This window comes from Amblyomma maculatum, chromosome 6, assembly GCF_055883805.1.
Source record: "Amblyomma maculatum isolate TAMU_Amacu chromosome 6, ASM5588380v1, whole genome shotgun sequence".
NCBI lineage: Eukaryota > Metazoa > Arthropoda > Arachnida > Ixodida > Ixodidae > Amblyomma > Amblyomma maculatum.
Genome location: NC_139349.1, coordinates 36,229,022 through 36,243,598, shown reverse-complemented (window position 1 = coordinate 36,243,598; position 14,577 = coordinate 36,229,022). Strand labels below are relative to the sequence as shown.

The following is a 14,577-nucleotide window of genomic DNA, read 5'->3' as shown; positions in this document are numbered from 1 at the left end:
ACTGGCAATTAACCACTGAATTGCCAGTAAATGACACTATCAGGTTTTTAGACCTCATCTTCACCTTCCACCCTTATCGCATTTGCTGGGCCTACCAGCCTCGCAGTAATAAACCTGTACTGCCGTATCATTCCGCACATTCAAAACTCGTAAAAAGAGCCATCGTCAGCATGTGTTTCCAGAACCCTCTGAAAAAGTTGTGTACCCACAAGATAACTGAAAGTTTTAAAGAGCAATCCACAAGGTTGACTAATGCTGGGTACCCTGCCGATGTCCAGGTATCTGTCGCCGAGAAACTTCTGAGAAAATTCAATAGTAATCAGTGTCAACAGCCTCGGTTGTCCGATGGAAGAAAACGCTTTGTTGTTATGCCGTATATGCACAGAATTTCACATAATCTAAAGAGAATTGGACGTAGGGCAAACACAACTGTCGTATTTTCAGCTCCAAAAAAACTCGCTTCCTTGTGCAAGATTGGCAAATCAAACAGTAACGGAGCACGAGCTTGCACGACTCGTCATCTGAAGCCTTACGTCAGTTGCATTGAAGGTGTTGTGTACAAGATACCTTTATCATGCGGTGGCCACTACATCGGACAGACAGGACGGTGCCTAAATCAGCGATTAATGGAACACGCACGTAACGTCAAGAATGGGAAGGGTAGTACTCTTGTTGATCATATTCTTTCTTGTGAATCGAAAACTTGCAAACCGTACTTGGAACAAACAGTTGTGCTAGCAAGAAATTTTGACATGACCACGCGAATGATAATTGAAGCTGAGAAGATAAATGCTTGCGGAGAGACTTGTGTTAGCACTCCGTCTATTAGTTTATGCGATAAAGAACTCTCTTTTCTCCGGCGGTGATACTGTCAGCACAAGTGATTTCCTATCTTTGGCGTATAAATGTGCTGCATGTCTGAAATAAAGATTGTTGGAAGTTAGCGCTCGTGTTGTTCGTTCTTCTCGTGTGTCCTGTCTGCTTTGCACTACAGTCTCGCTAGGCTTATATGTCAGTGAAAGAAAGCAATCCACTAAGTCTGCCACACATTTAGATTAGTTTTAGCATACCGAGTGCAGTGAGAGCACGAGAGACACCGGGATTGCCGCTGCAGAACTTCGTATGCACTTATGAAAACCCAGTTCTGCGAATGTGGTCGCGCTAGTCTTCACAGTCTTGCTGCACGCGGTATACTAAAACATCACTCAGCCCTTTTCGCTCCCGCAAACAATGCGAAACGTCTTGGAAGCGTAATTCCGCTTTTTCAACGGTACGGTCCTGCACTTCTTTCTCCTCACTGGTTGCCGCCCAGCGAGTTGAATGGCGATTGCTGCAGAGAGGTGTCTCTGAATACAACCTAAAGGTAACACACACTCACTGAAGACAAGAAATAATAACGGTGAAGGTAATTGCACAGTGTAACCATTGCCATACTGTCCCCTCCTGGCTCTGTTCACGGCTGGTTTTGTGGCTTATTAAGAATCAAAAACAGCCCACAATGTAACCTAAAGGAGAACACACCCCAGGAAAGATGTTAGTAGTAATTTATTTTAATGTCATAAATTGTGAAGGAAACTTAAAAAAAAATTGCACTCAGAGGATTCGAACAGATGATTCAATGGTGAGATCAGTAGTGTTAATCCATTGCATCACAGAAGCGATGGGAATTGGGGGCTTTAAATGCACTCTTACTCGCTTAAAAAATATTTCCACTATTTGTTGCCAGGTGACGCTGCTCAGAGGACCCAACCATTGAGAGAACGGAATCACGCGTCTCGGAACGAGACCTTTTGATTGGAAAACAAGCCTTGCAGTGAGGCTGACAGAGAAGAATTAGTGTTTCGTGCACTTTTATGGCAGCCCTCAACATCATACCTTCATTTTGCTTCAGCGGGGCTGCTTCTGACATGGCAAAAATACCACTTCGTTCGGCGCACGTGGACAAGAAGCGTCCGTTCCAGGGGGGCCCAGCATTTCACGGTTTGCCACCACGAAATGCTGCACTACCATTGCACGACCAAACTTGAACACAACCACAACGAGCACTTCCGCTTACTCTTTTACAAAAAGAGCGAAGTGTGAGTGAAGGAAAGCATTAGAGGTGTGATGGCAAGAGAATGTGGTGCAATCCTGATACGTGGAAAGGAGAAAAGCGAAAGAGCGAAAAACAAGGTTGTTGTGCAATCTTGTGCAAGGCAGGTGCAAAACGTGAAGACTGAAGGAGGAAATGAGAGGCGTGCATGTGCGCAGAGCGTGCACCTGTGTCACACACTAAACACGCAATGCGATGTGCTGTGCCACACAGGGGAGCCCAGTGTCGTGCAGGAAAGTGCGCTTGCTGTTCCATGCTGTCGCAAACAGAACTTAAGACCACACTATGAGCAGAAATTCACTTCATGCGACCATATAATTATATTATAAGCTCATATTAGTCCCATGGGAGGCATAATAGCAACATGACAGCTCTAGTCAGTTTCATTCAGTTTGATCCTATACAAAAAAAAATTAAAAAAAAATATGGTGTACAGAATCCTGCATAAATGTATACTGAATTTTTCAGTAAGCTATAAGCTTCTGTGCAATTCAAGCTTAATTTTATTTGTAAATATCATGTGAATTTTGAAACAAACAAGAAGACAAAGTCGCAGAACTCTTCAGCCAATTCAAACTCAAAACCAAGCAAATATTTAAAATTTCAAATATAAACCGATTATGCTTGTTATTTGATCAACATTCGTATTCAAAAAGCTGATTATTCGAATCCACTGCAGCTTCATTGCACTGCGCACTTCACCGCAATAAACTGATTTGATTTGATTTGAATCCACGGTGCTTCTGCGGAAACCAGTTCATACGGTTTCCTATTTCATACGCTCAAAAATGTGGGCAGTAAAACATCTCCCATAGAGGTACACTAGTTTTCTTTCAGTTAAAATGTTCCCAGATAACACGATTTTCCAGTTACTACAGTCGAACCTGGATATATCGAACCCGAAGGGGATCGCGAAATAGTTCGATATATTGATAATTCGATATACAAAAATTGGCTTGTGACGGCACTTACGATGCCAAAAAAAGATACCGTATTTGTCGCATAAGCAACCCACTCGCATAATGAACCCACCCTGCACTTTTGCACAAAAAATTTGAAAAAAAAAAAAAAAAAAAAGAAAGTGTTAAGGCCAGCTCGCTCACATGCAAGCGATTGAGCGATCTCAGGGGAGCGGCAGCGACAGAGCGAAAAATTTCAAACTCCCTCTCGCTGCTCGAGCCACCGCGGCAGCTCTAAACTAGGTTTCTGTGTTGCCGCGGCAGAAATCGCGAGCGTTTTCGCTTGCATGTCGATGGCGCGCGTCACTCCGTTTCGGTCGTCTCATCGACAGCTCATTGCTTGGCAGCGTGCCAAGATCCTGCGCAGCAATAACGTCGTCGGGGCGCGTTTATCTTGATAGCTCCTGCGGTGGTGGGGAGCGAACTTGGCAGAGTGCCCGTGATGGCTTGATTGCACGTACAAGCCTGGTTCGATTTATCACACCGCGCTTGGGGCAGGCTTCATGATCGCAGCAGCTGACCGCGTGCTTTCGTTGACTCATACATGCAAGGATAAACGACTCCCCCCCAAAAAAACTGCCGCTTCTTAACGTTTGAACAGCACAACGATAAGAAAGGATGACTCGCGAAAAAAAAAAAAATAAATAAAAACAAAAAGCTGCCGCTTTTTAACATCCGCAGGCACCATAGCCACCTCAGCCGCTGCGCGCTCAGAGGGTTCGCAACGCACGCTGGAGAAAGCGTCCACGCCTGTCTGAAAACGGGCTGAGCTGGCTTGGCGCATGCGTAGCGCGTGCTGAAGGAGAGAGATAGCTTGGCAAAAGGATGGGCACACCCACGCACATGGCTTGCAAACGTCATGTGTTGGCGCGCGGAAAATGATAACTGCAGATGCGCGCGCCTTTGGGGAATGGGCGCGGCGCTGTCCAGACCAGCCGTCGCCGAGCTGTCCCCTCTCATTCCTTCCGCACGTGGCTTGAAAACGGCACGCGGCAAACGGCCAAGGGTGATGCGATCGTCTTTGGGGAAGGCACACTTTCCAGTGCGTGGTGCGGAGTTTGATATATCGAACGACCGGTGAAATTAAGTTCGATATATGACGCGGCTTTCCTATACTTTTACATGGGATTTTCAAGGGGATATTCCGTGAGTTCGATATAACCTAAATTCGATATATCCGGGTTCGACTGTATGTTCAAAATTTCAACAAATCGTCGTCAAAAATATATTTTACGATCAATCAGACATGCGCCAACAAGCGCTCATGACATTCAATTTTGTGCAAATTCATGTCAACTGGATTCGTATCACCGAGATTTTACCGTATAAGCTATTGTGATTGCTTCTCCACATGTCACCGGTGTAAGGGGGCAAAGTAGATGAAAACAACCAAAGAAGCAATCCTGGCTCGTCATTGCCTTTTACGAACTAAAATGGTTACTAAATCTCTCCAGCGCATACGACACTCATATACGGACTGAAGTCTGTGAGAGCTAAAAAAGGAGCTGTGCATGATAGATGTCTATAAATACTAATTTACACTTTTATGCAGTGAAAATTTCAATTCTAAATGCCTTTGTACCTCTTTCAGTTGTTAGATCCCCCCCCTCCACAGCCTTTGCACAATGGGAACATACTTTGGTACACGTGGGTGTGAGCCATCACCATACCGGAGGGCCCTGTCGGTCCTGTGTGGCCAAAGCAGCCTCCAAAACTCCTGCATGGCTCTCCACCAGACACCGCAGCTCCCTGAAAGAAGCACAATGCAGCCAACAAACTCTCAAGTTTACCAGCCTGCCACAACAGAAAGGACCACTACATGGTGAATATCGACGGAACATGGCAGAGAGAGAAAGCGGGTGAGTTGAGCATCTCATTTCAAGGTGCTTTCTCGACTGCTTTGTTTTCTGTGCTCAAATGAGGCACTCAACTCACCCCGCTCTCTCTCTCTGCCACATCCCGTGGATATTCACCAGGTAGCGCCACCAGTATCGTCTATGCAAAAGCGGCTGCTTTTGGGCCAGCGATGCTGCAGCCGGTGCGGATTTCGAATTAATTCTGATCAAATCAGGTAAGTACATCATTAAACTGGTATTGAAAGCAGTAGATGGTTGAATGGTGTGTATGTCAAATTTAAGAGCGAATAACCGAACGGTTTAATTGATACAAGACATTTAACAGTTCGCATAAAGCATTGCGATACTCGTTACCTGGCAAACTATTTACTACCAGTCTTTTAGGAGGCTGAATCGAAGGCAGTTAATAACAAAAATTCCGAAGAGGGCCCTAGAAAGGAAGCATGGATCAGCACACGACAGAGATGGAGTGCCTGTCCGGACCCTACAGTGCCTATGTAGTATAGTATTTGTGCATTGTTTGCTGCAGCACTTAGTAACAATTGGCCCAAAATTAGCAGCATGCTCTTCATTAGGCTTCAGTACTCTGCAGGAGCTGCACCAAAGTATGAGGTGATAGTATACAGCTGAACCCCTTTATAAGAGACATGGATGTAACAGACAATCCGGTATAAGAGACATCCTTCACCAAAATGGTTGGCTGCCCTATGATTTTCATTAATTGGACCTCCTCTTTAATAGACCTTGGATGTAGAAGACAACTGGCTATAAAGGATAAATTAGCCTTGAAGTTTGGTACTCAGTCGTGCTTGTAAGAGACATTTTAACATTAGTTGCGGCGCCAACCATCGCCAAGTTCAGTAGCAGCTACAGTGAAAACAAAAGAGGAGACACACACCTGTGTAACCATTATTACTTATAACTTCAGCAAACAAAGAGCAGGCCAGTCAGCTATGAAATGACTGAAAGAAGCCCCTGCAGTGGGAATGCAACATAGAGAAGCTCTTCAGGCTTGCCACGAAGAGCACAAGTGCGACTGCATATGCAAGCATCTGAGCAAGCATATTGGGAGTGCGCGTTAGATTCTCCAATTAGTGGAGCTCCCTATCAAGAAGCACCACTACTTGTGCTGTGTCCACTAGTCTGAAGAATATAGCAAAAATTGTCTATTAGTCGCCGACCGTTTTTTCGGACTTGAAGGGACCCGAAAAATGGTCCAAATAATCGAACAGTCCGAAAAATCCGTGAAGCACAAGAAATCACTTTATTCAGAGGAAATCGGCTTAAAAAAGTCGCCGATTTTACCTTGCGGCAAATTTCTTTTGCTGGCGACGATTTGCGCTTGTATTTGCGCCAAAGTTGTCGTTTCGCTGTACACGCTAGACAGCAAGTTCACAGCGTTCGTAATTTGTGCAAGCGATGGCTGTGGTAGGCCGCCCGAGTCGTCGTCGGAGTCCGACTCGTCTTCAGGTTGAAGAACCTGGCGTACAAGTTCGTCGTCCGTGAGGTCCGCACACATATCGAGGCCGCCGTCCACTTCAACAAACTCGCGGAACGTGGAGCCCGTTGGAATGTCCATTCCGTTCCCGCGAAGGTCAACGATGAGGTCTTCGCCACTGTCTACAGTCAAATCCTCAGAATCGTTGCAGTCTTCTACGTCATCGACTTCATCGGCGGAGAATCCAGCGTGCCTGAAGCAATTAGCAATTGTTTCCGCTCTCACTGCCTTCCACGCGTCAGCCAGCATGCTAACCGCCGCAAAAAGATCCGTGGCGTACTTTTTCCCGTTGTCAAAACAAAGGACTGTGCGCCGCAGAAGACGGGTCCGATAATGCACCTTAAGTTTTTTGATCACCCCCTGGTCCATTGGTTGGAGCACGCTGGTGGTGTTTGGTGGCAGGTATTCGAGCCGAATGGCTTTCAGGTTGTCGAAGGTGCCGTGAGCCGCGCAGTTATCAACAAAAATAATAACTTGTCGCCCCTTCCGCTCGAAACTTCGGTCGAGTCGACGCACGTAATCTTCAAACAAAGCATGAGTGATCCATGCCTTGGAGTTGCTGCAGTACCACACGGGAAGGTTCTTCGCGCCCTTAAAACACCTAGGATTTTTGGATTTGCCTATCACAAGAAGTGGCAGCTTCTCAGTGCCAGTGGCATTTGCACCTACCATTACTGTTATCCTTTCCTTGCTGTGGCGGCCCCCTGAACAGGAGTCACCCGAAAAAGAGAGGGTGCGGTCAGGCAACATCTTGAAGAATAGGCCGGTCTCGTCACAGTTGAAGGTGTCCTCTGGGCTGTACTGGCTCAACAAGGGCTTCAACTTCGTCTGACGGTAGTCTGCTACCGTGGCTGGGTTGGCGGCTCCGCTCTCCCCGTACATCTTCTTAAAAGACACACCGTGTCTCTTCTTGAAACCGCGGAGCCATCCGTCCGTGAACTTGAATTTTTCAATTTTCATTTTCACGGCCAGGGTCTCTGCCTTTTCCTTCAACGTGTCGCCCGACACTGGAAGGTTTTTCGCTAAAGCAGCTTTAAGCCAGAGTAGCAAGGCCTTCTCCAATTCGGGGTGGTCGCCTTTCCTGTTGTTCTTCTGGCTGCTGCTGTGGGACGCCTCAAAGGCGGAAAAAATCTTCTCCTTATTTTTCACGTAATCCGAAATAGTTTGCTTCGACAGTGCGAACTCCTTGGCCACGTCAGCTTGCGTTCGCCCACTCAGCACTAGCTTTATGATCGCTGCCTTTTTCTCAAGGGTCATGGTAGAATAGCTCCCACGCTTCTTTGACGGACCCGGCAGCACCGGCGGGGCCATGTCCACAGCCCGAGTGCGCACCACACCGCTCGTCAAACACGCAAAAATGAGGCACTTTTCGTTCAGAGCGGTGGAACCGCCGGACGCAATCACAAAACGGCCAAAGGATTGACGGCGCGCCACTCGGTTGACGCGGTCGGAGAAACTCGTGTGACAACACGGCGGACGTATGAGACAAAGCACAAAGAGATAGCTGCCCGCGTCAGCTTTGGCGACAAAAGCAGGTTGACGGCGATGACAATCCGACTGCCACCTCGAAGTGGCAGAGATTGCAGGGGCCTCTCCTGGCAAAAATGGGGCACCGAAACCATGTCAAGCCAATCCAACTGCAGAGCCAATCCACCTCAATCCAAGATGGCGCTTGTTGCGCCGGCGAAAAGCCGATAAGATGGCAGATTTTGGCCTGCAGGGGACTGAAATTAGTCCGAAAAATCGAACTTTCGGACTTTTAAAGTCCGAAATATCCGTCGCGAATATGTATGCGCTTCTATGGGGTGACTGACGGTGCCTCACTGAAGTCCGAAATATCCTACAAGTCCGAATTATTGGAGTCCGAATTACCCGTCGGCTACTTATGTTGCATTTCAAGTATGAGTGACAAATCAATTTGATAAATGCAAAGAAAGTGCTCAGCTGGTGCCACTGACCTTAACAAATCACTGTGCCTAGAAAGCGAGACATAGCCAAGACAAGACCAAAACAAATGACATAAAAACAGAAGTGTTTCAGCAGTGGTTCTGCTCTGGCGAGGACAAATAAACTGCTCTGTTTGCTATTCAACCAGATTCAACCCCACTCAGAAATGCCTCACTTGATCTCCATTTATTTTTCATCTGAGTAGCAACATTCACACACTTCTTACTCACAGCCACTGTTATCCTTCGTCAAACAAGCATAAATTTCTGATGGATATTTCTGCTGGTGATGTCCTATAGTTTTGGCTGCTTCTAGTACCTTGGTGGTAGGCTGGTTACATTTACGATTTCGTGGTGCTTTTTGACTTTAATTATTGTAGTGTTACCAGACACATCACTCAGTTGCGAATCGCTAGTTGCAGTGCCACGTCACACTGCGATCGCACTTTGCAATCGCAAGATCACAAAACAGCGCGGCTACTTCGGACAAACAGAGAGGAGAATAACGGACAGCGCCTGTCCGTTATTCTCCTCTCTGTTTGTCCGAAGTAGCCGCGCTGTTTTTTGATCTTGCAATGCACCAACTAGCTCAGATTTCCGTTCTTCTGCACTTTGCAATCGCTGCAAACATAGTTTGCCAACATATACAGATTTGGCACATTGGCTATGATGCTTTTGGCCTGATTTTCAAGCTGGGAGAGGCTGCGTTGAACATCATCAATGCAGCCATGAAGCAGACCAAGATTTACAACTATTTCAGCAGTAAATGAATGTAAGAAAGTTGCGAGGTGTGGCCAGTGTGGTGATACACCAAGCAAATGCAATGTGTAAATGAAAGCTATAATAACGCTTTTGTGCCATGATGTACCTTTCTTTTTTGCGTATTTTAGCCGTAGGATGCCTGCGCCAAAAATAAGGTCTGGTTAGAAAATGTAAACGTGGTATCCTGTTTATAAGGAACTTCTCATATAAGAGACAAAAACTGCTCTCCTGTGCATGTCCCTTATAAAGGGGTTCAACTGTATATAAGGCATGCAAGTGGTGTAATACGGAAACGAAAATTACACTAAGGGAAGAGGTACCTGATGACACTACGCTACCCGAGGGCATGATAATGCATCAAATGTTTTGGTTAAAAGATGAATGTTGTTCATAAAACTTGCTTGAGGATTAAACTGAATGTTTTCAAATGTCAATACAGGCAGTTTAAAGCAAAAACAAACAGTTATCACAAAATGCAGAAATCTACACGAATCCAGTGTCGTGTGCGCAACTGATCGCCGTGACTTTGGGTCGCTGAAGTATCCCCCCCCTCTCCCCCTTTATTTTGGCCCCACTCAAGGAACTTTCCATCTCTGGGCGTGCAAAATCTAACTTTCTCAGGCCACATCTTTTGTCATTATAATTGAATCAAGCCCATTGTGCCAAAAAAGTATGGGCGGGAAACATCTTTAGCTGCTTTTATGTACCCACACTAAACAACGCCATGGGCTTTGAGAGCCTAATCATGCGAAATGAGCCGAGTGTTCCTATCCCCTTCCGCATGTACTCCACCTTTTGTAGTTTTCAACCGTGTAATGCACAACATTCTCTCGCTATGGTGGTTGCACGTTGACCGGGATTTCCGGTTGAGGAAGTTCGAATCACTGCTGTTTTACTGCACCTAAACTTCTTTCCTGGATGGATACTTTTTGTACCACAAGCCTTAAACCAAACACTTGAGTACTGCAAGCAAGGCAAACAGCTCGGCTGCTTTCCAGTCAGCGCAATATAAGTCACAGCTCATACTTTCTCAGTAACCCCATGCGCTCCACAGTCCCACCGCGAACAACTTCCTGCAGCCAACTGACATTCTTAGTGCCTGGCGGCATACCGCCCTTTTAGAATGCCACACTTGCACTTTGTTAACACTAGTAAATCATTTGCTACAAATGCCCCTGTTTCGCTTGTATTTAGCCCAGTTTTTCATTTCTACCACCTAGAACAAGGATTCTCAAACTGGGTTCCAGGGTACTCTTTGGGGTCCTTTCTGGAAGTGACCATTGTATTATTGCCTAAAACAGACTACAATATCAGCACATAGTAAGTTGTGACGAATTAAACCTGGGCATTTTTTTAAGCACTGCGCATAATGCACACCTTTTGCAAGCATGTTATTAGGCAGGGTAGGCAATTACCCAGGGTGCAAAAGGAGAAGGCCGAGATCGCCTGATCAATAAGAACCTACACTATAAACTAACACGCATTTTAACCCCAACTGCAAAAGATAGCTGCAGGCTCCATTAAGCCCTAAAGGTCTTCACACTTGCGACTCGCGAAGGACGCGCGACCGGCAGTCGCATGCGACCAGAGAGCAACCGATGTTCACACTTGCGTATGCAACTTGCGGGTTGCTTTCCACATCGTGTCTACCTTGACTGCTCACCACATAGAGTAAAGCTAACTTACGTTCACGTCAGCTGAGCTGCTGATTGGTTTAATGGTTTGCGACCAGCAGTCGCGCGACTGGAAATCGAGCAGTACTCGAATGGCCCGCGGCAGTCGCTTTTCAACCAAAACGGTCGCGCAACCGCTGCGAGTCGCAAGTGTGAACGGGCCTTAAGGCCGCCGCTTACCATGGTGCGTGCAGGGGAATCCCCATTTTCAGCACTGCAGTGACCGTGGTGATGCGGTGGCTGTGGTGGGTCCGGTGGAGCGCCCGTGTTGCCATGGTAACGGCAACTTGCAAAGCTCGATACCACATTCGTAGTGGGCTGAGGCGGCGCAGCATACGGCTGGTTCGAGTAGTGCAAATGCAAGCGGCTAGCCCCCACCGGAGGAGGCAGTGGGCAAGACGGGAGGGTCCGGTGCACTCGCATAAAGCAGGGTTCCCTGCACAGGGGAAGAATGCATTTACAGCTACGAATGCATTCGCAGCTACCATAGGCGACAATGCAAAAATGCAATGCAATTTTTCATGCGATGCCAAGCTCAGACTTCTGCACGCTGGAACATGTGCAGAAGTGCAATTCGACATCTTTAAGTTTCAGTTCTGGCCTAGTTAGCGTTTTTCACGACAGGTGGCGACATACGAGAGATTTTAAACAAGTGTGTCGTGGTGGTCGCGCTGGCAGAACAGAGTGGAATTTGCATCGAGCTGTGCAGGAAAACAGGTCAGTTGCGTCATTCAGCCATCTCAGCTGCAGTTTTTTTTTTATGATACCAGCAGTGAAGAGTCAGAAGACGAATCTGAAGGCTCCAACTTCAGCTCAGATTTAGATACAGGTGAACAATGGCCTGAACTAATGGCCAAATACGAACAAATTTTCAGTTTCCAATAGCTTTGCAGGAAGTGCGCGCGATCATTAAGGGGAGACGCGGGTCTTAAAACGGTCGAAAATGGTCAAAAAGTCGATTTTGGGAAAAACTCATTTTCGGAAGGTTTGTCCTTTCGAGCATCTACAGTAAAATTATTAACGCTGAATTCGGTCGGGAAATGCGATAAAATCGGCTTTCAAAACACCGCGGCAGCGACGAAATGGCCCCGAAAAGAGAAACTTTGTTTGAACTTCCCGCGCGCGCCGCCGGCGTTGCAGCCGGCCGATCGCCGCCATCTTGGGCTTGTTTTGAAGCTGGTTTCTTTGTGCGCAATTTGAGCTATCTCAAAATGGCGTCGCTCAAGCCGAGCGGCGGTTCGGGCCGGTTTCCCGAAGGCCGTTTTCGGGTCGCTGATTGGCTCGCACGCGGCGCGCTTCCCGCGCGCGCCGTTCTGCGCCTCCCATTGGCTGGTGTGACCGTCTACGTCATTTTTTTTTTCTTTCTCTTGCGTTCGCCGATGTGGCTGTCGCTTCGTGCGCGTATGTTTTTGCGCTCGTGTTTCTCTACACGCCGTGTTTCCGCCTTGTGCCGGGAGTTTCTCTTTGCGATCGAGATGCTGGGAGACAGTCGATTGAAACCGAGCACGCAACGAGCTTTTGGAAGCCGGAAGAAACGTCCGTGGAACAAAAAACAGCAGGCAGCGGCCACCAGTGCGTCGCCGGGGCCTGCAGTGCCGGACTCGTTGGATCCGCCGGGTACATCAAGCACGCTGCCCGATGACGACACCGCGGGACCAAGTTGCAGCACGAATCGTATCTCGGATCGTGGTACACTTCGTGTTGATGCTGTGTACTATTCGTCGACCGAGCAGGCGCAGCGTGTTGAGCGATCGGCGCAAGCAAAGTCCGTTCTGTCGGAAAAGTCGGCAACCCAGCGCAAGTTTGACCTTCTTGGCGTCCCAGACAGCTGATGCCGGTACCCAGTTCGTGATTGTGGACTTGAAGGTTTTGAACAATTTTTTCGCGCAAGCGAAGTGCGGAACCTGCGGCGCAGGAAGTCTGCGTTTGAGCAAGGCAACAGATAAGGAGTACGGCCTTGCTGGAAAGCTTCTGCTTGTCTGCGAAAACTGCGACTTCGAACAGAAGCAGTTTTCTTCCCCAATAAGCGAAGCAGTTCTCTTCCCCAACTGTTTGCCTGGTGGAGCTCTCGTCTCTCCTTGGCTCCGGTCCTCACTATCACCTCAAAAAAAAAAAAAAAAAAAAAAAAAGTCAACCCCTAATTTCTCGAAAGTAACCTCTATAATTTCATCACACTTACACATTCGATATTTTTTTTTTAAATGTTTCCTTCGATGGAATAAGACACTTTTTGTTTTGTTTTGTAGGGAAACTGATAGGGAACATCTGAGTAACATCCGTTGTCGAAGATTCTTCCCAATATTTTCTGCACTCAGTGTCAAAACTTCAAATGAGTTTTTCTCAGCTTCATGTTTTTTGGTGACATGACTAGCCTTACGGAACTTTTCATTGGGTTTTTGTGGTGCAATTTTAATAAATCTTATACCGTTGAATTCAGAAAGGTTTGAACTGTGGAGCTATGCTATTTTTATATTGCTAAGTTGAACATATCAAATTTATTGAACAATAATGTCAGCTAATTATATTTTCGAATTGTGGGGCATCTACATAATTGAATATTTTTATACTGTGATGTACATCAATGATAATATAAATAGCATAGCTCCACATGGCAGGTCTTTGGCTACAACTACATTTTAATCGGAACGAAAAAATATTGAGGGAAACTGTCCTAACGACCCGTAAGAAATTGCCAAATTAGGCTTTGGTTATTTCCCAATAACATTAGAACTAATTGAGATAGAGTAAAACTAATTACATTTTTGAAAACAGGAGGAAGAAATACATATACACACCCAATTTCATTATTATATCTCTAAAAATAAAAATTTTCATTTTAAGACCAGTGTCTCCCCTTAAATGTTCCCACTATTTTATCATTATTTGACAGGGCTTAAAAAAGATATGAAAAAATTATGGGGGACATTTCAGCTCCGCCTTTACACTTTCCTGTCCGCGGGGAAATGTAGTAGTTTTTGGGTGGTGTCATTAAAATTTTTATTTTCTTACCAAAACTTGCTTGGTTACAGGAGTGTATGATATCAAACTGTTGAGGAGGAAATTCTCTTCACAATAGTAGTAGTCACAATTAACATATTTATTGCGTAATGGATGAAAAAAAAAACTATCAGAACAAAATTGTAGTTAAGATAAAAACAAACAAAAACATTAAGTTTTTTTGCACAAAAAAAGCAAAAGCATTTCAAAATGTACGTTTTTTAAAACAATGTCAATGCAATACCGCAGCAAATTCTAGCTTTCCGTGTACAGTATTTGCTGAGTTAGGAAAGGAAACAGTAGTCGAGGTCTATGCTGCGACTATGCTGAGGTCAACCCCTGGCTGTCTTCGAGTGGAAAACACGACTCTGAGCACTGGTGGCGGCAAGTAATCCCACCTGAAAGACGTTGACACCCTGCAGGTAACAGTTGCGACCTTCAGAACACTGATCTCTTCCGATAAGCACACAGCAAAGGGGAATTTTTCTGGGGCGAAAGCGAAACTTATCACGGCATGGCTGTTGACGGTGGGTTTGATGCAGTTTCGCTGTCGGTGCTGAAGTCTGAAGCGCTGAAGTAATCTCCAGAATCATCACTGCTGCTGTTCACATTCCAAAAACGAACTTTCAGATGCATCAATTTCTATAGAAACGCGCCATTTCCGAGCAGCAGCAGCGTGCGACGTCGATGCCATGACGTAAACAAGGAGCCCCGATCACCTGACTCGGAAGCCAGCTGCACTGGCGCGGCCCCGCAGGAAAAGTAAAAAGCAAACATGAAATTGAAAGAAGGGC

General features: G+C 46.3%; 1 protein-coding gene across 2 annotated transcripts in view; it reads right to left on the bottom strand.

The window, feature by feature from the left end:
* Nucleotides 1-14,577, bottom strand: part of LOC146185516 (uncharacterized) — a 72,937-nt gene that overhangs the window by 34,501 nt on the left and 23,859 nt on the right. The window contains exons 8-9 of one of the 2 annotated variants that reach the window (XM_084606465.1): nucleotides 10,967-11,222; nucleotides 4,689-4,800 (exon numbers count right to left, since the gene is read on the bottom strand). In XM_084606465.1, coding sequence (XP_084462591.1) covers nucleotides 4,689-4,800; nucleotides 10,967-11,222 — 368 coding nt within the window. The remainder of the gene's footprint in view (nucleotides 1-4,688; nucleotides 4,801-10,966; nucleotides 11,223-14,577) is intronic. The other variant, XM_084606466.1, reaches the window with a different exon arrangement.